Source organism: Mus caroli, unplaced genomic scaffold (assembly GCF_978045245.1).
Source record: "Mus caroli unplaced genomic scaffold, Mus_caroli_1 scaffold_2, whole genome shotgun sequence".
Classification (NCBI taxonomy): Eukaryota; Metazoa; Chordata; class Mammalia; order Rodentia; family Muridae; genus Mus; species Mus caroli.
Genome location: NW_028227257.1, coordinates 61,968,661 through 61,996,169, shown reverse-complemented (window position 1 = coordinate 61,996,169; position 27,509 = coordinate 61,968,661). Strand labels below are relative to the sequence as shown.

Below are 27,509 nucleotides of genomic sequence, written 5' to 3'. Positions count from 1 at the left end.
ATGTGACCAAGGCACCAGATAGAACGGAGCATTGTACAGTGAGGTATCAGAGCCTGGGCTGGAAAGGTGGCTCAGTGCTTAGCAGTGCTTGCTCTTGCAGAAGACTAGCATTCAGTATCCAGAACCCATGTTAGCTGGCTCACAACCAGCTGTAACTCCAGCTCCAGCAGATCGGATGTCCTTTTCTGTCTTCCATGAGCACCCATACACTCATACACAGGCACATACCCACACACAGGTGCACACAGGCACATACCCACACACAGGTGCACACAAGCATATACCCACACACAGGTGCACACAGGCACATACCCACACACAGGTGCACACAAGCATATACCCACACACAGGTGCACACAAGCATATACCCACACACAGGTGCACACAAGCATATACCCACACACAGGTGCACACAAGCATATACCCACACACAGGTGTACACAAGCATATACCCACACACAGGTGCACATAAGCGTATACCCACACACAGGTGCACATATGCACTTACATAATTCAAAATATATCTTTGGGAGAGCATGTTCAGACTTCAGGGCTGGAGAGATGACTCAGTGATGATGGATACTTGCTGCACAAACACAAGGTCTTGCATTCAGATTCCCCAGACTCATGTAATACACCACGCACATCTATAACCCCAGGAGCGATGAGGGTGGCTGATGAGTTAGCTGGGGTTAATGGCACTCCCAGGTGGAAAGCACAAAGGAAGCATCATGGCCACCAAGGAAACCTGGAGACTATGGACCACTTACAGCAGCATCAGTGAGAAGCATTTCTCTGCCATCTATATCTCTTTCTCGTTATCCACTCCTCAAACCTCAGCCAAGAAAATCTGGCCATAGACTTGAGATGAGGGAGGAACCAGACGAGACTTCACATCTGGTTATCTGACTTCAGCCTTCTCCCAAGCAACAGGCCTGGACTGGGGATTTCATGACCAGGAGAGCCTTTCGTTTTAAATGGAGTTCGGTACTTTGATTCTTTCATCTGATAGCACCGAGAGTGTGTGGCTTAAGAATGACCAGGAAAGTGTAGACAGTTGCCCATACATTCATTCAAAAAAGGTCATACAAGTGGAATCAAAATAAAAGGGAACAATTATTGATACATGCAATACTTTGAATAATTTTTCAAAATTAGACTGAATAAAAAAGGCCAATTGCAAAAGGTCATGTAAGATATTGGTTCATTTATACAATGTCATTGAGATGGAAAAGTCACCTAAATGGAGAAGACACTAGTGGCCAAGGACAAAGATGGCATCTGCATGGCAGAAGAGAAGTGGGCATGGCTATAAATGTGCAACAAGAGGAAACCTTGCAGTGACAGAAATAGCAGTGAGATCCTGGTTGTGATACTGGAACCCACCTCACACACAAGCCCCACATATGTACTGATTGTGTACTGCAAAATGCTGTCATTAGGAAACAGGATAAAGAACGCAGGGTCTTGCTATGTAGCCCAAGCTAGACTCAAAGTTACAAACCTCCTAGGTTTACAAGTGTGCACCACCATGCCCAGCTGTCTGTAACTGCATAGAAATCTATAATTATGTCTATGTCCAAGTAAAGTAAGTTTATTTTGTTTAGACTGAGAGCTGTGTATGCACAAGTGGCTGGAACAAGTGACAAACAGCCTTTGTCAAACACACATCCCACTAACAGGCGATGCTTCATTCAACTCATTTGTAAATCTACTACCTTCATTGTGCAAAACTCAGACTTTTGCTCAAACATTTGCCGGCTTCCTTGACTAGGATGAAGATATTCCATCATTTTGGATTCTCATTTGACTTCCCTTTCCTCTTCTAAGCTTCCACGGTATACAGGTAGAAAGGCTTTCTTAACATTTGATAGAAACACAAAAATCCCACTTTGATCTCACACACCCAGAAGCCATGTTTCAAAGCAGAGATAGCCAAATGTCAGCTGATTCCCTGTGACAACGTCCGCCTCTCGGCCCCTCTATGCCTCAGCCATAGGAAACATTGTGACTTCAGAGTACTTCTAGCAATACTTCCAGTCTTGCCAAAGATCCCAAAGACTCCAGAATCTGTAGTGATGTCCTCACATCCCTTACTCTGCCTGTTTCATACTGTGTCATCTCATAGACTCATTCTAGCTTAAATCAAGCCATAAATTCTTTCCTTATGGTTTTCCATCAAAAGAGCTGCCATCCTTCCTGAAAGGCAACTTTAGAAGGCATTGCTCCAGTCCACTGAACGTGGCTTCATGTATCTGAATCTTGGCTGTGTAAACTTCATTATCATTCCTATGTGTGTCTAGGTCTCAAGCAGACCAGGAAAGATGTTAATTAACTGTTTATCCTCACAAATATTTCAAATCACTGACTATTGAATACCAACTAAGTGCCAGACAAGACAGACATCAGAGACACAGTAACGCTTTCAGCAAAGTCTCTGTCCTCATACAGAGCATGATAATACAGCAGCAGTACAATCATTCCTGGGGATACAATTTCTACAAATGGGTAGATATAAACAGAAGTGGGGAGAGTTCCTTAGATAAATGCACAGAAAGGGCCCATAGCATGTGAGCTGTAACTTAAAAGAGGGCAGATAGTCATGATGGTGGGAAAGACAGAAGCAGGAAGATCAAGAGTTCAAAACCAGCCTGTGCTATGTACTGAGAAAAGGGAGAGAAGGAAGAAGGGAGACAGATAGACAGACAGACAAGCTATGGGAAACATCCAGAGCAGAGTACTCCATGGCAGACAGAACATCCAAGGAACAGCCTTCCACTGGACCGAACTTGATGTGTCAAAGAAGCCAAGAGCAAGTGCAAGTGGTGTGTCCTGCCTCTGCTTTGGCCCTCTCCTGCTTCTTGTTTTCTGCCTTTGTACTGTCTGCTGAACCTGACAATGCGGTAAAGAGCTTGGCCCAGATTCCTCTCGGTGCTTGAATGTGTGGATCTCCTGTTAGCAAAGCTTTCACTTCTCTGCCAAGCCCCAGGCACTGCTCAGCTGACAACACTCATTTCAACCTCACAGAAGTGACCTGCTGGATACTGATGATGAAAATCAGAAGACACAAGGTGACATGTTCCCCAACCATACACCTGCCAGATGTCCAGGGCTTCCTGAAGCTGTCCCAAAGCGACTATAGTGAGGGCTGGGATTCTCATGCCTCACCTTTAAGCTTTATTCCCAGTCAGAGGCTGGAAACACTAAGAATGCATAAGTCAGCTTCCATCCAACCCGGAGGCATTCTGGGGAGCGACAGCTGACAGCAATTTCCCTTTTCTAATGCAGCTAGGTTTTCTTTCCTAATTATTGGGTTTTTATATTAACCATCAATGATGTTTATGTGTGAAAAGTTAGAGTAAAAGTACATGTTTAAATGAAGATTAAAAGCATCAGAGGCTGTGTGCTAGTCCCAGACAGTAGCTAAAACATTTCCCAACTCAATGAATCACTTCTGGGCTTCTGCTTCTATGCAGCCATGAAGCATCTTGCCAGACCCACGGTTTTAGCATTAACACATTCCTGCGTTCGTGACCCTCTGAACCTGAGCATGACCTTCCAACCCTGACCTTGTCCTCTGCTGGGCCTGACCAGCCTCAGAGCCTGTGACTATGTCTCCAGCTGCCAGAGCCTTTCTGGCTCCTGCTGGGTTCTCACAGCTCTGGGTTTCCAATGCTGCTCATGCAAGGCCTCTAGTTTCCACTACAGAGGGTCTTTCTAGCTGTTAAAATGTGCTATTAAACTAGCCATGAAGCCCTCTGGGTTGTTTTTTTTTTTTATCCAAATGAGTAATAAGAATAATGCTACTCCTGTAAATTTTACTGTGACCCAACTCCAGTTTAAATTCTAAAAAAGATTTGTGGTTTGGGGGTTTGTGTAACTGGAAAATATAAATAGAATGGGCTCCAGAGCTCCAGGGAATCAAACAGTATCAGAGCACATTCATTCTGTCTCCATTTCTCTCTCCTCATCTTATCTTTACATCTGCTTCTCTCGCTAGCCTCATAGCCTAAGCAGACAGCTTTCAGCATCCTTTGGACTACTTACCAAACCCTTGGTGGTAAAAATCAGAAGACACAAGGTGGCATGTTCCCCAACCATACACCTGTCAGATGTCCAGGGCTTCCTGAAGATGCCCTTGGGGAAAGAGGGCTTCTCTACCAAGGGCTCCATATTAAGCACCCTGATTGATTTGCATTCCATGTTAGTCTGGACATAATCACTGTGGACAAGTAAATATGATCTAGGATCAGCAAGGCTGGCTCGTGTGCCCGTTCTCTCCCCAGGGTAAGAGTGGGGCTGGGCAACTGCTGAAGGGCTATCACAAAAGAGACCCATAGAACATTACAATCTGAAGGTTGTTTTCTATCTAATGCCCATTGCAGGCTTTCTTTGCCAAGACTGGGCTCCCTTCTGTAAAACCTGAAAATGCTTGCAATTCCTCCTCTCAGGTGAGCACCTTTCTTTACTATATGACTCTTCTTTGGACAATGGGATCTTCATGTTGTTTAGATCTGGCTTATCCCCTAAAGGCCCATAAATTGATGGTTTGGTACCTGCCCTGCAGCCCTGTCTGGCAGGAATAGAATCTTTAGAAGATGAGGCCTAGAGAAATGAAGTTAGGTGCTAGGGGTAGAGCCTAGAAGATGTTGCGACCCCAGCATCTCCTTTGTCTGTTGCTTCCTGGATGCTGTGAGATGAACAGCTTTGTTTCACTGTCCAGCCTTACTACAGGCCCCAAATCATGGAGCCAGACAACCATAAACTAAAACCAAGAACCAAACAAACCTTTCCTCCACACAAGACTAATAGCCTCAGGCATTTTATGACAGTGACAGAAAGCCAACACAGCTCTGCCGTCTCCAGCAGGCAGGCTCCAGCTACTCCCTGTTGGAACTTTTGGGGTTTTACTATTAGAGAAGAAAAAAAAAGAAATAAAATATCCCTTACATCATTTCACATAGTAAATATGACGGAATGAAATAACATGGTTTGTGCCAAAAAACTAAAAAGCTCTGTGTGAAAGTGAGGCTGCTGCAAGTTACCTTGCTTGATGGTCACCACGCTGGTGGATAAGTCAAAAGTGCCTAGACCATCAGAGGGAGGAAGAGGAGGGAGAAGGGGGGAGAGGGAGGGAGGAAGGGAGAGAAGGAGAGAGACAGACACAGAGAGACAGACACAGAGAAAGAAAGAAAGAAAGAAAGAAAGAAAGAAAGAAAGAAAGAAAGAAAGAAAGGAAGGAAGGAAGGAAGGAAGGAAGGAAGGAAGGAAGGAAGGAAGGAAGGAAGGAAGGAAGGAAGGAAGAAGAAAGAAAGAAAGAAAGAAAGAAAGAAAGAAAGAAAGAAAGAAAGAAAGAAAGAAAGAAAGAAAGAAAGGAAGGAAGGAAGGCACAGATAGAGACTGAACCAATTTCGTGAAGACAGTCACTCCAGTTTTCAGCATAAGGTTAACAAATCTGTGTGTGCTGGGGGGGGGGAGCTACTGTTTTACAGTTTTAGCGGATGCAGTAATAAAGGGAAGGGCTCAGGACTCGACTTGGCTTCTGGACTTTTGCACACACCTTAAAGTATGTTGAGAAAGTTTTTATTTGTAATTATTCTCCTCTTAATCCTTAGCAATACTCTAGCCTATAGTGGAATTTTAAGAGAACCAAACTTACACAAATCATGACCAAACAACTAAATCATGGATCTAAGCTCAAAGAGGTGTCCTGGAAATGGTCAGCTATATAATGATCACTAGTTCCAGTGTAAAGGCTAAAACTGAGTTTATAAGCATGTTGGCTAAAAAGCTTGGACCTCGATCTCAGGCTTGCTCTACTCCTTCCTTGAGAAGTTAAGTTTGCCTCACTTAAGTTGTGGGCTCTCCATCCATCTCAGGGGCTACAAGAAACTAAACGTGTTACACTGTTACAACAGGAAAGATGTGTTGTGCGCATTTCAAGAACAGGCAAGACCCAGCACCCATAGTAGGTTCCAGGATATAAAACTGCACTCATTTAAAAGCATTTCTTTCTCAAGGAAAGTGTTGGAGCTGAAGAGATGGCTCAGAGGACTTGGTGCTCTTGCAGATAATGTGGGTTTCATGCCAGTTCCCAGCATCCAGTTGGGGTTGCTCACAACAGCCTGTAATTATGGTTCTTGAGATTCCAACACCCTCCTCTGATCATCATAGGCACCTGCACACGGTGGTAAACATACAGGCAATCGGGTGCTCACATATACACACACATAAATAGAAATAAAGTTTAATATAACACAATAAAAAATAGCATTATCTTCTTGTTCCTCTCTTGTTCTTCCCTTCTTGCTCCTACTCTGTCCCTTTGCCCCTTCCCTACTCCCTTCCCCGCTCTCTCCGCGTGCTCATGGCCGGCCTCTACTCCTTCTCTTCTCTTCTCTCTCTCTCTCTCTCTCTCTCTCTCTCTCTCTCTCTCTCTCTCTCTCCCTCTCCCTCTCCCTCTCCCTCTCCCTCTCCCTCTCCCTCTCCCTCTCCCTCTCCCTCTCCCTCTCCCTCTCCCTCTCCCTCTCCCTCCCTCTTGATTCCCCTCCCCATGACCTGAATAAACTCTATCCTATACTAAAATAAATAAATAAATAAATAAATAAATAAATAAATAAATAGCATTATCAAGGGATCTCTACTTTTGAAAAGAGCTCACCCGATGTCCTAGTCAGGGTTTCTATTGCTGTGAGGAAACACCATGACCAAAATCAACTTGGGGAGGAAAGGATTTATTTGGCTTACATTTCCATATCACTGTTCATCATTGAAGGAAGTCAGGACAGGAACTCAAACAGGGCAGGAACCTGGAGGCAGGAAGAGGCCATGGAGGAGTGCTGCTTACTGGCTTGCTCCTCCTGGCTTGCTCTGTCTGCTTTCTTACAGAGCCAGGACCACCAGCTGAGAGATGGCAGCACTCACAATTGACTGGGATCTCCCCCCTCAATCACTATTTAAAAAAATGTTTTACGGGCTTGCCTACACCCAGATCTCATGGAGGCATTTTCTCTATCAAGGTTCCTTCTTCTCAGATCACTACAGTCTGTGTCAAGTTTACATAAAGCCAGCACATTAGGGAAGTGTTTTTCATAGTTCAGCCACTCAGGCACTCAAAGGGCACTGCAACCATGGTCCAAGAGGCCCAGGCTACTGCTCAAACTGGCAGCTGAAACTGGCATCTCATATGTGTTGCTGGTTTTGCAAGGATGCATAACACAAGAGTTACAGGGCCATGCAGGCTTCCACCAAAATTCAAGAGAATAGCCAGTGAAGTCAGATTAGATTCCTTGCAGGAACTCCTGAGAGGACTATGCATAAAGCTGTGAGGGTAAAGCCTAAGTTAGAATAAAGACTCCAGGATGTTGAGGATGCCAAGAACATGGGGCATTTGCCAAGGCAAGTTGCATACACCAATGCAGGAAGCCATATGAACTGCATGTGACACAGCTATAAAGGAGATGGTACCCAAGCCTGTTAGAGCCTCTATTATGACACTATATGCTCTTAATATCAGACATGGAGCTATAGTGATTAAATCTACCCTAATGACTTTGCCTTTCTTTGATCTCACCTATGCCCTTATTCCTCCACTTAGGAATAGGAAGTCTGTGTCACTGTATGTTGGAAGTACATGACTCTCTCTTAAATGTAATAGGGGCTCACAGCTAAGGGACTGTCTTGAATTTCAGTAGAGATTTTGTATGTGTATATCTTAGCAGTACTAGAACCAGTAAGAATTTAGGGACTCCAGAAGTTAGACTAGATGCACTTCTCACTGTGAGATGGCTATGAGTCTTTGGAGGCCAGGCATGGAATGCTTCCATTTAAATCTTAAGTGTTCCACACAGACTTATATTTTGAACAATTGTTTCCCACATGGAGGAGTTAGTCAAGGAGTTTTTAAAAAACTTTGGAAGGCAAAGCCTAGCTGACAGAAAGGGACAGACTTCCGGAGGTTATGCCCAGCCTCTGGTTCCTGTCATGCTTTCTCCGAGTCTGCTGTGCTATGAAAAGTGTGCACCACACACTACTGCCGCCACCCTTCCCCTGACATGATGGAGTGAACCCTCTGAAAACCATGAGCCAAAGCAACTGAAGTTATCTCTGTCATGGCAAACGTTCCCTCTCCCACCAGAAGTTATTTCGATCATAGGTCACGGCTACAGAGACACAAGAGGAACTAATGCAGATGTAGAATTACAGTTTAATTTAAATGTCAAACTTGATCAAGTATTGGAAATACAAAGGGGATGGAGAGATGGCTCAGTGGTTAGGAGCCCTTGTTGGATCAAGGTTCGGTTCCTGGTACCCACATGGCAGCTGACAACTGTCTGTAACCCTCCTCTGGCTTCCACAGGCACCAGGCACACACATGGTGCATATATGTGCAAGCAAATGCACATACAAACAAAATTTTAGAATCATACATATAATATTAAAATTAAAATGAATATATACATCTATAAACAATGTATATATGGGTATAGACATCTTTACTTTTTTTCAGGCTAGCTTCCCCACTATTGTGTTTTCTTTCCCACTTCCGCTGCCAATTTTCCAAACTCTCCCAGAACAGTTTTATTCTAATCAAATCTCACCATGCCATTTTACAAGCAATTTAAATTTGGTTTAAAGACGTCTGGCATCAAGTACAGCAATCACCCCAATTTTTGTTTTTAATGTGCTTCATTTGTTCTTCAACTTCTGACTTTGGCAACAAGAAAATGAAGCACAGACAACACACAGAGCTGGGGGAATATCTGCAAATTACCTAAGAGCTTGGTGTCCTGACTGCTTACTCACAATTCAACAAAAAAGACAAAGGATCTGAATAGATGCAACTAAAATGATACTCAAATGGGTAATGAGCACATGAAAAGATGCTTAATCTCATTAGCCATTAGAGAAATCTACACTGAAGTCACAGTGAGATATCACTTCATAGCCACTAAATGTACATGTGTATACACATGCACACACGAGCATAAAAATGGAGGGAGGAGGATGGACTTCTATCGTATGAAAATCAAACATGAGGCATTTGGACTCAAAATATTGGGTTTATCTATCCAAGCTAATTACTGATCCTGCCATGTCCTGATTTTGATATATATTATTCTCCCTCTCCCTCCATCTGTGTGTGTGTGTGTGTGTGTGTGTGTGTGTGTGTGTGTGTGTGTGTTGAGACAGGATCTTGTGCAGCTCAGCCTAACCTTGAACTCACTATGTAGTTAAGCCTTGAATTCTGATCTTCCTGCTTCCACCTCCCAAATCCCAAATCCTGGGATTATAGGTGTGCAACACCACACCTGACTAGGATACCTTGGTTTTTTTTATGCAGTGTATACATGCTTCTAGACATGCTAAAACAGAAACGGCATATAGATGTAAGGCAGCTGGTAGGTATTATGTTACTATTGTCTATAATTATGGTTAACCAAAAATTATTCTATATAATTATGAATTATGAGTACAAGCTAGCGTAATACATCACCTGTCAAACGTTTAACTGGGAAACTCTAAGAATCATCTAGCTCATATCAAAGCCACAAATATATGTTTCTACCAAGTATCATGACCATCCCTTGTATGCAATGTGATTTTGCTGGAAGACTATAAAAAACAAGCAAGAGGCAAAACGGTGTTTATCATCTATCTGTTGAACAGATTCAACAAGCTCATTCCCTCTCTCCCTTCCTCCCCTCACCCTATCGCCAGTTGTCCAAATCAAACCAATGGTCTCTTGCATGCTAGGCAAACACGCTACCTAACTGAGCTGCATGTACCGTCTGCCTATTTTTCCTTTAAGATGACTACTTTAGGGCTATGGAGATGGCTCAGTGGATAGGAGTGTTTACTCTGAAAACATGAGGACCTGAGTTCAGATCCCAGAGCACATGTAAAGAAAGGGCCAAGCTGTAATCCTAGTGGTTTGAGGGAAGGAGAGCAGAGACAGGAAGACAGCTAGGGCTTACTGGCCAGCAGCCTAGCTGCAGGGTCAGTGAGAGAGATCCTGTTTTGAAAGAATAAGACGAAGGGTGATATAGAACCTTTACTTTGTGGTCATCAGTTTCACCGTGGATCACTATACACCAATAGTGTTAGTGCATAGTGGCCTGCACAAGCTACCATTTAAAAAGAAACAAATAAAACACATAGATTGGGTGGCTTGAACAATGTTTATTTCTAACAATTCTGGAAGCTAGAAAGTCCCAGATCAGATGCAGTATTGGGCAGGTTCTGATGAAGACCTTCCTGATTTATGGACTACTGCCTTCCTGCTACATCTTCACGAGAGAGAGACAGAGTCTGTGAGCCCTAAACCTGACCTCATCTAAACTTTCTCCAAAAGACCTACTTCTTTCAGACCATCACACGGGGGTTCTATCTGTAACATGGGAATGCAGGAGGGTGTGGGTATCCGGCAAATATTCAGTGCACAGCAGTTGGCAAAGGAGGCCAACTTAAAAAAGGAGAACCATTTATACATAATGGCTTGCCAGGAGGAAGGAAAACTGATGTCTATATTTTAAAACACTTTTAGGTAAATTCTAGTGTAGAATACTTACATGCTGGCTATTGTTTGCAGTGGTGACTTTAATGGGAAATTCATTTTTTAAAAATGTCTCCCATGCTTCCAAGGATAACAGGCACGGGTGACAAGTGATCTGGGTAGGCGTAGCTTAGCGGTAATAGTCAGTCATACCTTTCTAAGGAAAAGCAACAAAGAGAAATGAACCTCTGCAGGTATTTTCATTGGGAATCCAAGGAGACTGAGAAAAGAAAGATCAGTCCCGTAGGGTTCCAGTTTTTATTTGTTTGTTTGTTTTTTGTCTTTGAAGATGGGGTTTCTCTGTATAGCCCTAGCTGTCCTGGAACTCCCTCTGTAGACCAAGTTGGTCTGGAATGCAGAGATCTGCCTGCCTCTGCCTCCCAAGCACTAGGATGAAGGGCATGGCCTGTGCCACCATGCCCTCCAAATTTTATCTTATTGGAATTGGCGACTCCAAATCTTTCTGAGTCTTCCATTTCTAACTGTTGACTCTAGAGGACCTAAATTACATGGCTCTCTTCCAGGATTCCCATTTAACTGAAGGCATCCCAAGATGTTGTATCACGAGGGCTGAGAAACTCTCATTTATCCAGATCCCCAAAGGGCACATTATTTGAGCAATGCTTGAGTCGTTTTCAGCACAGTAAATAATATTGCTATGACAGAAATATTACAGTTATCCCAAGTTACTGCGACATTTTCCAGTTAAAGTGCTTAATGTTTTACAAGATATCAGGGCAAGGAAAGTATTCCGGAGTACTAATGAGTCTCAGGAAGCCTAGGAGGGAGAAACCTGTTTGGAGGATGTGTAGAGAGTGTTTGTATTTGTTTAGAGAGAAAAAAGTAAAGAACAACTCATTCGCCTGCGTTTGAGATGAGAAGCAGGTACACTAAGTCGTGGCTAATCTATCAGGAGACAGCACTCCGTTCTCCAAAGACTTCATCTTCCTCCTCCTGCTAATCCATGGCTGCCCTGTATTTGTGGACTTTGGAGCTTCATTCCCAAGTTTGCATGCCTTGCATGTAACTGGACATAGCTTTGGACTGTAAGTACTGAGCCTCAACTGGCATTTCCAGGAAAATCTCATGTACATAGATTTGTTTGAATTGATCGAAATCTAGAACAATGAATCAAGATCACCCACAAAGAGTGAACTCACAGGACAATGTTACAATGTTTTCAAGGAAACATGAAATGCTATATTTGTATTTTCTGGAAATAGAATAGAGCAAATAGATTTCTTAGTAGGTCTAGTCAGGCATAACCAAAGATCAATGGGAAATGAGTCCTTTTTAAAATTTTTTTTTTAGACCTATCCGTGAAGGCAGTTTTGCATGTCACTCACAAGTGCTGTGTGGAAAAGAACTGAAAATAAGAGTCCATTTAACTAAAAGTTCCTGAACCCAGTTCAAGGAAAGACAGGAAAGAGAAAAATACAGAGAGACAGCGGAAAAAGCATTTCTATACCCACTGTTCACTATGTCTTTTGTAGACATGATATCTATCTTCTATTCCAATAATACCCTTTGAATTCAATCCATGAAAAAAATTTCAACACCAAAGTTACCATGGGGAAAAGCTATATGTGTGTGTGTATGTATGTGTGTGTGAGTATATACATACATATATGCATATATATGTATATATATGAGGTGTATATTTGAAAAACCCAAAGTCATTTTTCTGACTTTCCCATTAATATACCTTTTAAGAGAAGCAATATTGGAATTTAACTCTTTGCATAGTACTTTTGCATAGTAAATGTTTAGTTAGTGATTGTTAAATGAATCTCAGAAATATTTGGAACATAGGGTTTTACTGTGTAAATGTGCATTTAGCGGTCCACTTGAAAACACACATCTAGACAACGTCACATGGACCGCTGAAAATGTTCCATGATAGAACGTGGAAGCTAGCTATTACAACAGAAAGGGCTAGAAGGATGACAACTTGAGAAAGTATGAAGGGAAATTCCACACGTTATTTTTTTTCCAAATATAGTCTTTTAATATCTCAGATGTCTTGGTTTCCATGGAAATTCTCAAGTGTCTAGGAAATATAATTTATTCTGACTTTGAAACTTTGACTTCTCTTCTCCACAACATCCACACATAAATTGTAATCTTTTCACATTCTTACAAATGTCACAACAGAGAATTTAAGCCTGTTTGCTAGTATCCATTGTGCTAGCCAAACCTCAATGGAAAGCAGTCTGATTGCACTGTTTGTTGTTTAAAGAGTTGCCCTAAAAAGCAAGAGCCATTTAAGAGTAGGGGGAGGAAAGATGAGTCTCACCCTAACCCACACACATTTTACTAGCCATTGCACAAGAAATTACAAGAACAGTAATTCTTTCATCCTTGTTATGTCCTGCAGCTCTTTTTGAAAACTGATCCAGTGCCCTGTAACAGAGTAGCGCAGTTCATTTTGGTCAATTTATTTTTTTTAATCCCCTCTGAACAAGGGAAGAAATCTATAATCTTCTGTGAGTGGTTTGAGACATTTGTTGTTGTTGTTGGTTTTTTTTTTTCTTATCTCTGTTATGCACTTAAAACACAGGTGGAGGAGTCCAATGGGTTTCGTTTTACTCAAAGATTGTAAAATTATCTGAAGACAATGTAAAGTTTAACTTCACACGCTCTTAAAAAAAAAAAAAAAAAAAAAGTCCCCGTTACTAGAAACAAACCAAAACTGACATATAAAATAGAGCTCTTTCAAAAATAATTAGCTTATATCCGAAATAGTAGCGCAAAAACACATTTTTGACTGAGTTAACATTCCTTCATCAGTCACAAATTCCCTGGGAATCGTTGCTCCTATTTGTAAACAAGAGCTAGAGGCAGCGATGCTCCCGGGCACCAGAAGGTAAGCGGTGATGCGCGGAGTCTGAAGCTTTGGACAAGGGCTGTCTGGACAGGTCTTTCGCCAGAACCCTGTACCTGTACCATCCTGCCAAGAGAAGCCCTGTCCCAACTCTTCTGCTTCCAACCTCCAGGCTGGAGGTGACCGTCCTTGCCTAACTTAAATCTCCTTCAACTCCCCGCACATGGCCAGGCACCCCGCACCCCACGGCAGCTCTTGTGTCCTCGGGGAAGCCCGGCCCGCTGGTGGCCCCGCGGGTTGGCTTACCCAGTAGCGAGCCAATGAAGATGACGACCTGCACGGTGGTGGTGAACTGGCGGTACAGCTGAGCCTCGCTCAGCTCCCCGAACGCGCTGAGGTTGGCGCCAGCCTCGGCGCCCGACGTGTTGCGCGGGTGGCTGGTGTTCGGTGACACCCAGCTGCTGTTGTACCCCATAGCGAAGCCCAGGGTTTGCGCTCGTCCGCCTGGCCTCTGAGCCCAGCGCACAGCCGCTCCTGCCCCGGGCGCGGAGGGACCGACGCTCGGGAGCCAGGCAGAGTCCTGCAGAGCCGGCCAGCCGGCTAGCCCCTCACGTCTGCTCATCGCCTAGCCAGCCATCCGCGAGGAGGGGTGGGAGGGAGGTGCGGCCGCGCCCCATGCCTGCTCCCCCCTGGGCCCGTCAGCAACCACATGGAGGCGGCACGGTCACAGAGCATCGCTGGGCCCTCCTCCCGAGGGGGGGAGGGGGTGGGCAGCGCGGCCAAACCCACCCAGCACACACATCGGTGGCTGCGGAGGACCCCGCGCACGCTCTGATCCTCTCTCCCTACTGGGATGGGAACATTTGGCTGAAGCTATATTTCAATGCCGCTAGTAGCTTCGAAGCTGGGGCGGTGCGAACCCCCATGAAATGCCCCAGCCTAGTGATTATAGCTGGGAGGGTGGGGGCTAAACCCTGTGGGCAGCCAAGGCTGGGCAACGGGCCCTGAGTGTCCACAGCTTGGCCCCGCACACTCGGCTGAGCGCCAGGACTCCGGGACGCTCAGCTGGGGTCCAATCTCCATGGCTGCCTGAACCCCTGGAGCGGGCTCTGCACCGCCCCCCTTTGCCTTTACAAGCCGCCCCCACCCTTGGCCTCAGCCCCACCACTCCAGGTCCGATCTTGGCTTGGACAGATTGTCGTGACCTAGCAGGGACCAGGTAGGACGCCCCTAGCGGGGTAGAGCCGCCGCCCGCTCTGCAGCCGGGCTCCCAGCGCGTGCCTGAGGCAGTCGGGGCCGCGCGGCAGGCAGGCGAGGTCACGTGACGCACGACCCACCCCCCCACCCCCCTCACGCTGCTGGTGAGGGACGTAGCGCCATTTTGCCCCAGTGGAGCGTGACTTCGTCGCGGGGCGCGTGGGAGGCGCGCAGTTTCAGTCTCTAGCTGCTGAAGGATGCACTGCGTTTGCTGCTGTGGTTACTGCCCCAGCGTCCTTAGAGGTACAGCCTGCAGGCTCTATGTCATTTGCCACTGCCATCTGGGCAGGGAGCCCAGCCTCCTGGGCCCTCCGTCAAGTCAAAGCCTCGTCCATCTTCGAAAGGTGGACTAAAAGGAACCCACTCATGGTTTCCCAGGCCCTTTCATTGGGCCTCACCTCCACACTGGGCACTGCTAATGAATTCAGCGATGAAGACTTGGAGGGGGTTTCCTGCAGGCTGATGTAAATTGGGAAGTTGGGATAAGCAGGCATACAAGAAGAAATAATAAAACAGGAGGAGTGAAATGGAAACAGGGAACTGAAAAAGAACTGAAAGAGAAGGATCAAGGGAAGAAAAATATAGAAATGAGCCAGGCACGGTGGTGCATACCTCTAATCCCAGAGTTTTGGAGGGAGAGGCAAGAGAATTAGGAATTTGCTACAAAATAAGTTGGCAGGCTTGAATATGTGAGAACTTTCACGGCAAAAAGAACAAAAACAAAAATCAAAGTGGAGGTCACCTTGATCCCCAAATTGAGACACACATGCTTTATGGAAATACAGAACCAGGGACAAGGTAACATCGGTCTTACGGTCACGTCTTAGGTGGATTTTCCACTGACTACAATGAGTCAGGGGTAAGGTTTCTATATGACATGAGGTTAGACATCATTTAAATGTTATACTTGCTGGTTAGTACACAGCAAATTCACAAAATTCAGCGGCTTGAACAACCTATGTCGCCAGCGTCTGGCATCTGGAGGCTATTCGTGGCTGGCAGGAGATACTGGCCATAACTTAGAAGTCAGACGCAATTGTGCTCCGAATGATCTACGTGTGGCCTTACCACGTAGCTGCTTAGTGTCCTCATAGGCAATGCTGTTCTTCAAGTGAGGACTCGCAGAAACTACACTGACTTTTATAAGTCATTTTAGAATCTACATGGTATCATGTCCTCTGCACTAGATTTGTTGAAGCAGTCACAAAACCATACTACATTTAAGCAGGCAAATCTCAGGGGTGTCGATCACTTGTAAGACGAACATGTAGAATATGGAGCATGATATTGCAGTCATTAAATAAAAGTATATCAAAAGAGTTTTCTATTGAAAAAAATTTTTAATTTGGATATTTTTTTTCTAGAATTGGGCATGACCGGGTCAAAACCCAGTGTGGTTGTTCTGATTTGCTTAGGCTACTGAAACAAAATGCCCTAGACCAAGCAGCTTATAAACAACAAAGTTTTTGTTTCTGGTAGTTCTAGACTGGGAGGTCCAAAAGAGCACTAACGCTTGTATACATGAGAGCTTATTTCCTTTTATCTCTTCATTTATGTTCAGAAGAATTCTTGGATTTTAGTATTCTTAGACATTCATTTAAAAGCAGGAAGGATCCTGGGTAGGTAGAAAAAGAAGATGGGATGGGATCTAGGATTCTTGCAAAGACCAAAATGATGGTTAAGTAAGATGGATCCTATGGGCTGTAGTTTTTTTTCCTTCCTCCTGACCCCTGTCTTGCATCACACCTCCATGTGCTCTTCTGTGGCTTTTACTGAAGGGAGAGAGAAGGCTAGAGAGACAAGTATTTTGTCCTCAGTCCTGTGGTAGGTGACTTCCCATCTTGAGTAGGCAGTTCTGTATTTGTATGTGGCTAGTCCTGTGCCTATAGTCCTGTGCCTATAGTCCTGTGCTTATTTATAGTCGGTGGTTTACTGTGCAGACATTACTCATGTTACCAGCTTCCCATTCTCTTCTTCTAGACACACAGAAAGCAATCTTTCTCAACTGCCCTTTCAAGTAAGCAAGGCTACATGACTATTATGACTAGTGAAATCTGAACAGAAATGATGAGGTGTTTGTAGGCTGAGACAGTGAAATGCTACTTCTGATTACCCAGTCCCTCTTCTGCCCTGCCACAGTGGTTAGGAAGGGAGTCTTGTTCTGAATGGAACTGCCTAAACACAGAGCAGCCTCTGAGTCACCACATGGGAGGACTCATGTCCTGGAGACATAGCCACCCACAATAAATTTTGTGTGAGCAAGAAATAAACATTGTTGTACTAAGCTACAAATATCTTTACAGTTATTTCTTCTTACAGCACAACCCAGCCTGTGCTGTCAGACACTCATGGAAACAGGCCTGCATATTTAAGGGAATATACTTTATTTATGTGCACAGCAGGTATTAAGTCGGATACTTTTTTTTTTTTAAATCTCTGTGTAAATTGGTAGTGGCAATAGAACATTCTTGGTCCTCGGGAAATGAGAGTGGTAATGGATAACTGAGCCCCTGGGAACCTTTGAATTAAACTGCTGGGCTTTTCATGTCCAACCCGTGTCAGTCTCTGATAAACTTACTTCATTTAAATGGCTTTTTGAGAGTATTTAAACTTAATATGGGTTCTAAGCCATTTCTCTTCTGGAAACCTGGACTGGCTTTTGACCCAGGCAGACATACAAACCTTCTCAAGATCACAGAGTCCATCTAGCCCGAGGGGCAGTGGGGGCAAAGAAGGCAGAGCATGCATAGTGGTCCCTCAAACCTGTGTGCAAATGCCTGTGCCATTTCCAGCCCTCTTGACCTCTGTGAACTTGGTGCCCTCCTCTATCAAATAGACATAGGAGGAGCCATTTGCGGAGGCTTTTTAAGGAGACTGCAATACTGAATTAATAAAAACCTCAAGGTCAGATATGTTAAACTTCACTATTAGATCAAGTCCTATTTGTTGATGATTAAAGACAGCAAATGCCACAGAATGGGAAACATTCCCCTTCCAACATGTTAAAGCACTCTCTGTGAGGCGTCTGTAAAATATTACTTACCAGACTCTGTATTTCCCCCCAAAAATGAAAGAATCGCTTACTTTTCTTGCTTCTTTTTTTTTTTTTAATTGAGGGAAGGTGTTCACAAAAAGTCTTTGGTAGTAGCCCAGGCTGACCTTGAACTGACTTTAGAGCCAAGGACAAACTTGAACTCCTGATTTTCCTCCTGAGTACTGGAATGACAGACGTGAGATACCATACCAGACAAGTTATTTTCAATTAGCAAAAGACACAGTAGCTTTTTGTAAAAAAAAAAAAAAAAAAAAAAAAGCTTAAGATTTAGATGTCCATAATTATAAATATTCTAGTGTTCTAGGTCACTGGGGAGCTAGAAACAGGTGGAACACTAAGTTCAAAGCCAGCTTGGTCTAAATAGCAAGTTCCAGGCAATATAATGAAAACCCTGTCTCATAAAAGGTAGTAATATTAATGTAGACCTTCATGTATTCTAAACTATCCCAGTATATCAGTTGGAGAATGGTTCCCCATGGATATGAATCTACAAATGTGTTTTAGTAGACTTCGCACCTAAAGACTTGCTATTAAAGTTCTCGAGGGTATTAGAAAAATACAAAGTTCCTTCCTTCACAGGGAAGCCTCAGTAGTCACATACACACCAACATCTTACACACACATGCACATGCAAACATTCACATACAGATATGTACTGATCATAAAGCAAATCCTCTCCCCCAGTACTACAAAACAAATGCCTTGCACATCTTAAGCAAGCACTCTATCACTGTGTCACATCCCTAGCCCAGACCAGGTTCTAGTAGTAAATTAAAAATCTCCATGAATACTGTCATCCTCCAGTAGTCTTGGGGAGCCACATAGTTGTGGGATATTTTTTTGAGACTTAACCCCTTTTTGGAGCGCCTCTGTTACTGTAAAATTCAGGATCTAGCACATTCTTTCCTGTGTTTCTGTTCATGATAAATATATCCTTTGAAGATAAATTTGATTTTTTTTTGTCAGAGTTGAAAGTTATCTAGAACCAATTTTGGTGAATTAAGTGATCAATACAGTAATATCTCTCCTTCAGTACAAGATGAGCCATGGCCATGACTCAGAACCTGACTTGGAAGAAACAGCATAGCTTTGGGATAAAAGGATATGCTTAATTTATTCCAAAAGTTAAAAGGCAAGACTCATAGGTGCAGTGCAATGTTAGGACAAAAATCTCTTACATTCTAAGAGACTGGAACTTTTACTGGACCTCACAGCCAGAGTAATCACTATGCCCTGAGGTTACTTAAGACTGCTATCCTGCCGTGCACTCAGCCTGTCTAACCTGCCTTTAGAATAGTGTAACAACTAACGTTTTTTTGCCTTGGGTTTGCCATGTAATCAACATTTACACCTAAGCTAATGCACTGTGCAATCTTACACACTCTTCCGCTACCCTGACCAGCGTAATGCACCTGGGTTCTAATAATCAGATGCTGAAAGCAATCTTCTAAAAATGAATATCCACCGTAAATGTTGACTCCAACACAGGGCTATTACTTGCTGAACAGTGATGTTACTTGGGTGCTGTGGAGTCTGTAACTGACTCCCTTGTAAGACTCCATTAAGATTTCCATAAAGAGCCATCAATCCTTCCCTGGGATGCTTTCTGTGCTGTTCAATAGAGGCAAGGCAAGCTCTTTACAAGTGACAGATACAGGGACACGGACGGACAGATTCACAGGACACCTTTGGGACTGTATGTGCAGAGACTGGAACAGCAGGAACAGCCTTGAGTCTCCTTGTCTGGCTGCCAGGACACAGAGAGCCTTTACCTACCAAAAGTGAAAAGGGGGAATAATTCAAAACAAGTGTCCAGAAAATTAGTGGCAAAAACTCTATAATTAACAAAAACAAAAAGCTGTTATCTTAGAGAAGATTTACACTAAGCCTTGTCATCACTAAACTTATGAATGTAATCACAGAAGAAAAGGAAAATCTTAAAAGTAGACAAAGAGACACACAACGTTTCTTCTAGAAGAAAAAAAAATCATTTGAATGACATCAAGTTTCTCACTGAAACCATTGTAGGTCAGAAAGAAAGCAGCAGAGACACGTGTGCAAGGTCTGCTCAGCAGAATCAGGGAAATCCAAGTGAATCCTGTAATGATACATCCCACACAGTTAAAATGGTTGTCACCAAAAGACAAAATTCTGAAGGGTATGACAAGAAAGAACTCTTACACACTATCAGTGGGAATATAAATTAGTACAACCATCATGAGAAACAGTATGGCAATTAAAAAAATACAATTGGAAACAGAACTACTATAAAATCATGTAATCCTGCTACTGGGCATGATTCCAAAGGAAATGAAGTAAGCCACTCTTTCAGGGCACCATGGTTACTGCTGCTCTGGTTCACAATAGGCAAGATACAGGAGCCACCTAAGCATCCATTAATGGATGAATAGATATAACATGGAATAACCATATAACCATATAATGGAATCTTATTCCACCGTAAAAGTAATGAAATTCTGTCATTCCCAGCAGTATGAATGAGCCTGGAGGACATTGAGCTAAGAAACAGGAGTGAGAAAGCTAAAGATGTTCATCTCACTAGAGTAGACTCGTGGTAACTGGAGTCAGGTAAAGGAGAGGAGAGGAGAGGAGAGGAGAGGAGAGGAGAGGAGAGGAGAGGAGAGGAGAGGAGAGGAGAGGAGAGGAGAGGAGAGGAGAGGAGAGGAGAGGAGAGGAGAGGAGAGGAGAGGAGAGGAGAGGAGAGGAGAGGAGAGGGGAGAGAACAGTTGTGGTGGCTAGAATAAAAATAGCCTCCATGGGCTCATATGTTTGAATGCTTGGTTTAGCTCATTTGCTCTCTCTCTCTCTCTCTCTCTCTCTCTCTCTCTCTCTCTCTCTCTCTCTCTCTCTCTCTCTCTCTTGTTATCTCAAGATGTAAGCTCTCACTCACTGCTCCAGGGCAATGTCAGCCTGCCTGCCGCCATGCTCCCAGCCATGATGATCATGGACTCTTAACCATCTGGGACCACAAGTTCTTAAATGCTTCCTTTCATACATGGCCTTGATCATGGTGTTTTATATGGCAATAGAAGAGAAACATAGACAACAGTTAAGTAGCATAGAAAAGCTAAGAGTTGTCTAGCTGGGTGGGAATGGTAGTGTACCTATGATCTCAACACTTGAGATACAAAGACAGAATTCCCAGAGCCAGCTGGCAAGCCAGACAAGCCAAAATGGCAAGCTCTGGGCTGAGCAAGGGACCCTTCCTCAATTAGGTGGAGAGTAATCAAGAAAGACAGCCAACCTCAGGCTTCTGCACACACGTGAACATGCATACACATACACATAAATAACACACAACTTTTAATGTTCTACAGCCTAATGGGTTAACTCAGGTAGGCAACAATTGTATATTTCCAAAATATCTAGAAAAGAGAATGTATTAGTCAGGGTTCTCTAGAGTCACAGAACTTATGGAAGGTCTCTATATATTAAGGGAATTTATTGTAATGACTTACAGTCTGTAGTCCAACTAACCCAACAATGAGCAGCTATGAATGGGAAGTCCAAGACAATAGTAGCTGCTCAGTCCCATGAAGCTGGTTGTTTCAGTTAGTCTCTGGTATAGGCTGGAATCCTGAAGAAATAGTTTCCAACAGATGTAAGTACAAGCAGCCAAAGAAGACTGAATCTTCCTTCTTCCAGTGTCCTTATGCAGGCCTGCAGCAGAAGGTATGACCCAGATTAAAGGTGTGTATCACACCTGCATCTAAAACTTGCTTTGTCCCATACTGACCTTGAACTCAGAGATCTGCTTGCCTCAGTCTCCTGGGATTAAAGGCATGTACTACCATACCTGGGCCTAAGCTTTTTATGACCACTATGCCTCAAGATCTCCATGCCACGATCCAGGTCAGAAACTTGTGTCTTCCAGCCTCACAATTTGGATCACAGGTGAGCCCTCCAATTCTGGACTGTAGGTCATTCCAGATATAGTCAAGTTGACAACCAGGAACAGCCACATCACAGAGGACCTTGAGTATTCCTAACACAAAGAAATGTACAGCATTTGAGATGGTGGACATCTCGATCTGGTCCTCACACATTGCATACGCATATAGCAGTGTCACTGTGCTGCACCCCCTAAATATGACAACTATCTTATGCCACATAAAAATCTTAAAAACACCTTTTTTCATTATTGCTGAAAGAACAGAATGATTGACTGAGTTATCCATTCAGTGACAATATCCTTCAGAAATGAAGAATTTTGTATCACAAAGGAAAGAAGGAAGAAGGAAGGAGAGGGTTTAAAGAATAAGAGAATCTCCAAGTATGCTGAGAGGCTTGGGGACTTCAGACAGACAAAACCACTCCTAACAAGCCTTGAAATGTATGTTTATAGATTCTAAACCTGTTGGGTTGACCCTTGACTGAACATACAGAAACCCAAAGCAACATGTTTTTTAGATTTTTGGATTAATAAGCCACTGCAAAGAGAGGAATTTCTTTTACCAGCATGTTAGGATATAGCAGATATGTGACACATTACACTTTGATGGTTAGTGCAGCGTTTTAACTTTATTTACTTTGCTTTGCCTTGCTGGGGATAGAACCTAAGGCCTTGTACTTGCCAAGCAGGTACTCTGCTAAGCTGTAACCCTAGTCCTGATAACGAGTACCACAAGATAATGAATGTATACATCACCCGCAAAATGGACATTTAGTTTCTGTGGATCCCTTTCTCCTCCTCCTCGTCAATTAGTCTTGGCCATAGGCCAGCACTTATCCTCTTTCTATTACTAAATGTGTGTTTCTTAGTATATTACAGGAATGGAATCATGGTGCAGAACTGCATAGGTACATGCTTAACATGTGTGTGCTTGTGTGTATATCTTTGTGAGTGTTTATATATGTGTGTGTGTGTGTATGTGTGTGTGTGTGTGTGTGTGTGATTCTATTGTCAAATGAAAAAAAAAAATCATTGGTTCCAAAAGTAACTACTGTTCTCTAGAAAACACTGTCAAGAGAATGAAAAGGTATGCTAACAATCACATATATGATGATAAAGAATGTACATTGAGAATATATAAATGGCTCTCTAAACTCAGTTATAAGACAATTCAACACTTTAGGTGCACCGTAGGTCAGGTAAAAAAGAAGATACAAGGGTTTCAAATAAGCATAGGAAAATGATCAAACTATTGGTGACATAAATGCAAAGTAAGACACAATGAGCAAGTTCAAACCCAGTCTGCTCTATACAGTCAGCCCACGATAGACAGCAGCCAGAGACATCACTCAGCATCCCACAGTAGCTCCCTGCAACTCAGAATTTCTGGTCTGGAATGGCCATAGTGCTAAGATTAAAGGCTTCTGATCCAACATTTTGACTACAGGGCATGCACCAGCCATGCAGAACCACGTGTGGGATGGCCCAGACTGACTGTCCAGGGACTGCACTGCAGATTTTGCTTAGCAGAAAGAAACTGCATTGGTCAATTTCTGGGCAACATGTTTATTACAGAGCAAAGAGGAGTCAATGTTCTCCTGGAATCTGAACCGGGAGAAAAGCAGGCCCCTAGTAAGTGCTGTGGGGTTGAGCACTGTGCTAAGAGACTTTGTTGGGCTAAGGATGTGGTTCAGTGTTAGAGCACCACTTATCTCTCCCCAGAGATACAATTAAACAAACAATGCATTTGACCCTCTTGACCACTGGGAGAGATGAATAGTAGGCTGGAACCCCTACGCATCCTTGCACAGGCTGGGAAAACCCCGTCTTCCCTCCTTCCCCAAACCCTGTCTGCACAGCGAAACCTCCCCTGTCTGCTTGGAAAACCTCAGGGCTAACATGAGGCTATCATCATTCCTCCTCTTCGAGTTTCACACAACCCACCAAAAGAGTGGCCACCAGGGGTTCAGTCCTTGACTGTGTATGGGCACAATCCTAGCTTCTAGCTCATACATCATCACCCTGTGCCCAGGCTCATAAAACTCACCTGCCTTGGCCTGGAAGCGTGGCTTCACTGACCTCTGCCTGTGAGATAGGGATCCCACCTGAGAGCTGCCTCCTAATAAACCTGCCTGTATCTACTTTTAATATTGTCTAATCCGGCCTATATCTGCATCATCAGGGGAGAGGCAACGCCTACTAATAAATATTTTTCCTATTTCAGGCCCAGAAAGATGACAAACCCCAGGAGTAAAAGAACTGGGTCAGGTCTAATGCCAGCTCCTCAGAGGCTGAGGCAGGAGGATCACTTGCTTAAGGTGTGCCTTGACTATGGAATGAGTTCCAGACCGACCTGAGCAACTGAATTGCAGGTTTTGGAAGTCGTGCTTTTGCTCATCAGAAAAGACCACTGGCGAGCATTCAGATCCACCAAGAAGCAGCAGTGACATCGTCGATGAAGCAGGCCTTCTAAAATTGAGAAATAGTTGCAACCTATCCTCTGATGTACTTACTATTCATTTTCTGTTGCTCTCTGTCCTTTTGTTGCATTTCCTGGCTCTTCCCCCTCTTTTCTCCTGAGATGTTAGGGTTTGGTTGTTGTTTTCAATATTTATTTATTTATTTAATGTATACGAGAACACTGTAGCTGTCTTCAGACACACCAGAAGAGGGCATCAGATCCCATTACAGATGGCTGTGAGCCACCATGTGGTTGCTGGGAAGTGAATTTGGGGATCTCTGGAAGGAGTAGTCAGTGTTCTTAACTGCTGAGCCATCTCTCCAGCCCCAGACATCAGTGCCCAAGGGCCCCATGCATATGAGTCAACTACTTTAATACTGAACCACAACCCTCACCCTGTTCTATTTTGTTAAAGCCTATTTCACACAGTCTTCTTACCAGAATAGTTCATAGAAATCCAGGCTCAACTGGCTTAGAGAGAAAGGATGATCTTGACACAGTAAATGTGATGGTTTGTATATGCCTGGCCCAGGGAGTGGCACTATTAGGAGGTGGCACTATTTTGGAGGAAGTGTGTCACTGCGGGCATGGGCTTAAGACTGCTATCCTAGCTTCCTGGAAGCCAATCTTCTCATTGCTGCCTTCGGAACTCTCAACTCCTCCAACCAATATCTGCCTGAACGCTGCCAAGCTCCCACCTTGATGATAATGGACTGAGCCTCTGAACCTGTAAGCCAGCCCCAATTAAATGTCCTTATAAGAGTTGCCTTGGTCATGGTGTCTGTTCACAGCAGTAAAACCTTAACTAAGACAGTAAAACTGAAAAATTCATAATAGCTTCAGGCAGGGTTCCATTGAAGTGCTATAACACCCACTGCAACAACAAACACTCAAACCCCTTGGGCCCCATTCTCTTTATAAAACAGCCATGTGAGAATCTCCTACTTATACTTAGTATTTTGTGCCATTTGATGTTTCTTATAAATAGTAGACATCTAACTGTGATGACTTGAGTAAGAATGTCCCACATAGGCTTATATATTTGAATGCTCAGCTGTTAGTGAGGTTGTTTGGGAAGGATTAAGTGGTGTGTCTTTGTTGGAGGAGGTGTGTCACTGGGTGTTGGCTTTGAGCATTCAAAAGCCACAGCAGCCCAGTTAGCTCTCTCTATCTTATACTTATGGATCACATGTAAGCTCTCAGCTTCTGCTCCAGGGCCATGCCTGCTGCCTGCTGCCTACTGCCTGTTCCCCCACTGTGATGATCATGGACTCTAGCCCCTTGGAACCTTGAGCCCTGAATTGCATGCTTTCTTTTACAAGTTACCTTGGTTTTAGTGTTTTGTTACAGCAATAGAAAAACAACTAAAACACCAGCTATTAAAGTCTAAAGAGAATTATCTAAGAGACAAGTGAGTGGAATGTGGAGTCTCTTTAGGTATACAAACTATCATACATAGTAAAGTAATACTGGATAAATTACAATCTGTATTTGTACAACATTGAACCCTAATATAATCTATGAAAGTTAGCTAGTAATAAGGCAGCCTCTAGACAAAAAATAAAATAAAATAAAATAAAAAAATAAAAACAAAAAACAGCTCCTGCCTTAAAGAGAATAAGGGACAGTTTATTCTGAAGCTATTTTGAGTGGTCATGGCCCAGGAAACCAGTTCTAGGTTGTATGTTCCAGCTGGAAGCTGTTTCCTTGTGTTTTACTGAATAAAGAAAGCCACAAGTCACAAGTTTTAAATACATTGATGATAATCAGAGAGGTCATTACAGCAAGATAGGGGAAGGTTTATAGGCGTCTGATGCTATCTGATGTCATTCTTACCTCTTGGCTTAGTTGTCTGCAAAATTAATAGATAAGAATTATCTATTAGTCACAGAATACTAGTTCTAACATAGACCTGGGTAAGGAATGGTATTCATGGTGCTAAAGCTAGCCCCAGATGAGATAATTAGCTTCTGGACTTGAAACAATTGAACCTCACATCACTGCAGTTTTGATCAGTCAGTCTCTGCACATACAGTTTCTGTCCTGGGATTCTATATATTCAATAGCAACACTAGATGACTGTAATAACAAGAGTTTGGAGAAAGCTCTGGAGGGAGAGAGCATATGGGAACTCTCTAAACTACCTACCTGAATGTCTGTAAACTTGGGGAAAATAAGGGTGCTTTTTCAAACCAGTAAGTTGAAACATTGTTGCACCTCTGTTACAATGTTTCAAAGTTAAAGACTAACAAAGTTCCTGTCAGGGACAAGGACCAGAACTTTGAAACACTAATGGTAACACAAAATTTCTACTTTGGAATACAGTTGACAGTTTCTAGTTTCTTATTTTGAAATTGTGACATTAAATTAATTACAAACTTATATAAGGGTTGCAAGAATCATTCAAAGAATTCACATGATCTTTCACTTAAATTATCCCATGGTCAACATTGGATACTTATGGTCCTATGTGTCATAGATATATGGACAACAAAACTCTCTTCATTTTGAATTACTTGGTAGCAAATTGTTGGTTTAACATTTCTATTATCCATTAATGATACAGTGAAATTTTCTTAATAAGCAGGACCCTTTTCTACATGTCTATATGGTCACTTGTTCTATGGGTTCTCTCTGAATTGAAACATCACCTCCAGGTGAGAGGCAGATGCTCACAATCCCAGAAAATAAACACCCCCTCCTTCCCAGCAGTAGAAAAAAAAAGGTGAACAACTTCTAGGGAGAAGACTCTGGCCTGGGTAACTCACAGAGATTCTAGGACTGTGGAGTGTGGGGCTCCCTGCAAGCTGTGCAGGTAGCTCACAATAGTAGCTTCCAGGGTCTTCCCTCTTGCTGGGGTGTGGTTTTTGCTGGTGTAGCTGCTTTTAAGTCATCCCTGCTCCTTTAAGTAACTCCTCACCCACATTTCTATTAGTAGCACCAATAACAACCCCAATGGTTCATCAAGTTATATATTGGTGCATTTGTTACTTTGTGGTAAATTTGTGTGTGTGTGTGTGTGTGTGTGTGTGTTGTGTCACCCCAGGAAAAGACTGTCACACAATAATTATTGTTTTATTAAATAAAAGTATTTTTATTATTTTGCATTAATTTACTATACAGATATTAATAACATAGACAGTGTTACACTTTAAGGTGTAATGGTAACCTTATATGGGTTTCAAATGTCCTTTTCTGTTACACACATGCTTCTTTATAAACAAAGCCCACAATATTTGATATTTAAAGCACTCCTAAGGATGGAGAAAATGAAACAATACTGGTGATGACATCTGACATTGTGGACTTGGATGACAAATACCTGGGTTATTATAATGTTTCCTCTGCTTTTATGTTGAAAAAAATCCATATTGAGTTTTTCTTTTGTAATAGAAAAAGAGCAGTTGAAAATGGAAGGATTTTAGAGATTAGTGTGACCATATT

General features: G+C 43.1%; 1 protein-coding gene across 1 annotated transcript in view; it reads right to left on the bottom strand.

The window, feature by feature from the left end:
* Gpr176 (G protein-coupled receptor 176) overlaps positions 1–14,192 on the bottom strand; it is a 93,446-nt gene extending 79,254 nt beyond the window's left edge. The window contains exon 1 of the mRNA XM_021156635.3: positions 13,686–14,192. Coding sequence (XP_021012294.1) covers positions 13,686–14,001 — 316 coding nt within the window. The 5' untranslated portion in view covers positions 14,002–14,192. The remainder of the gene's footprint in view (positions 1–13,685) is intronic.
* Positions 14,193–27,509: the final 13,317 nt, after the last annotated feature.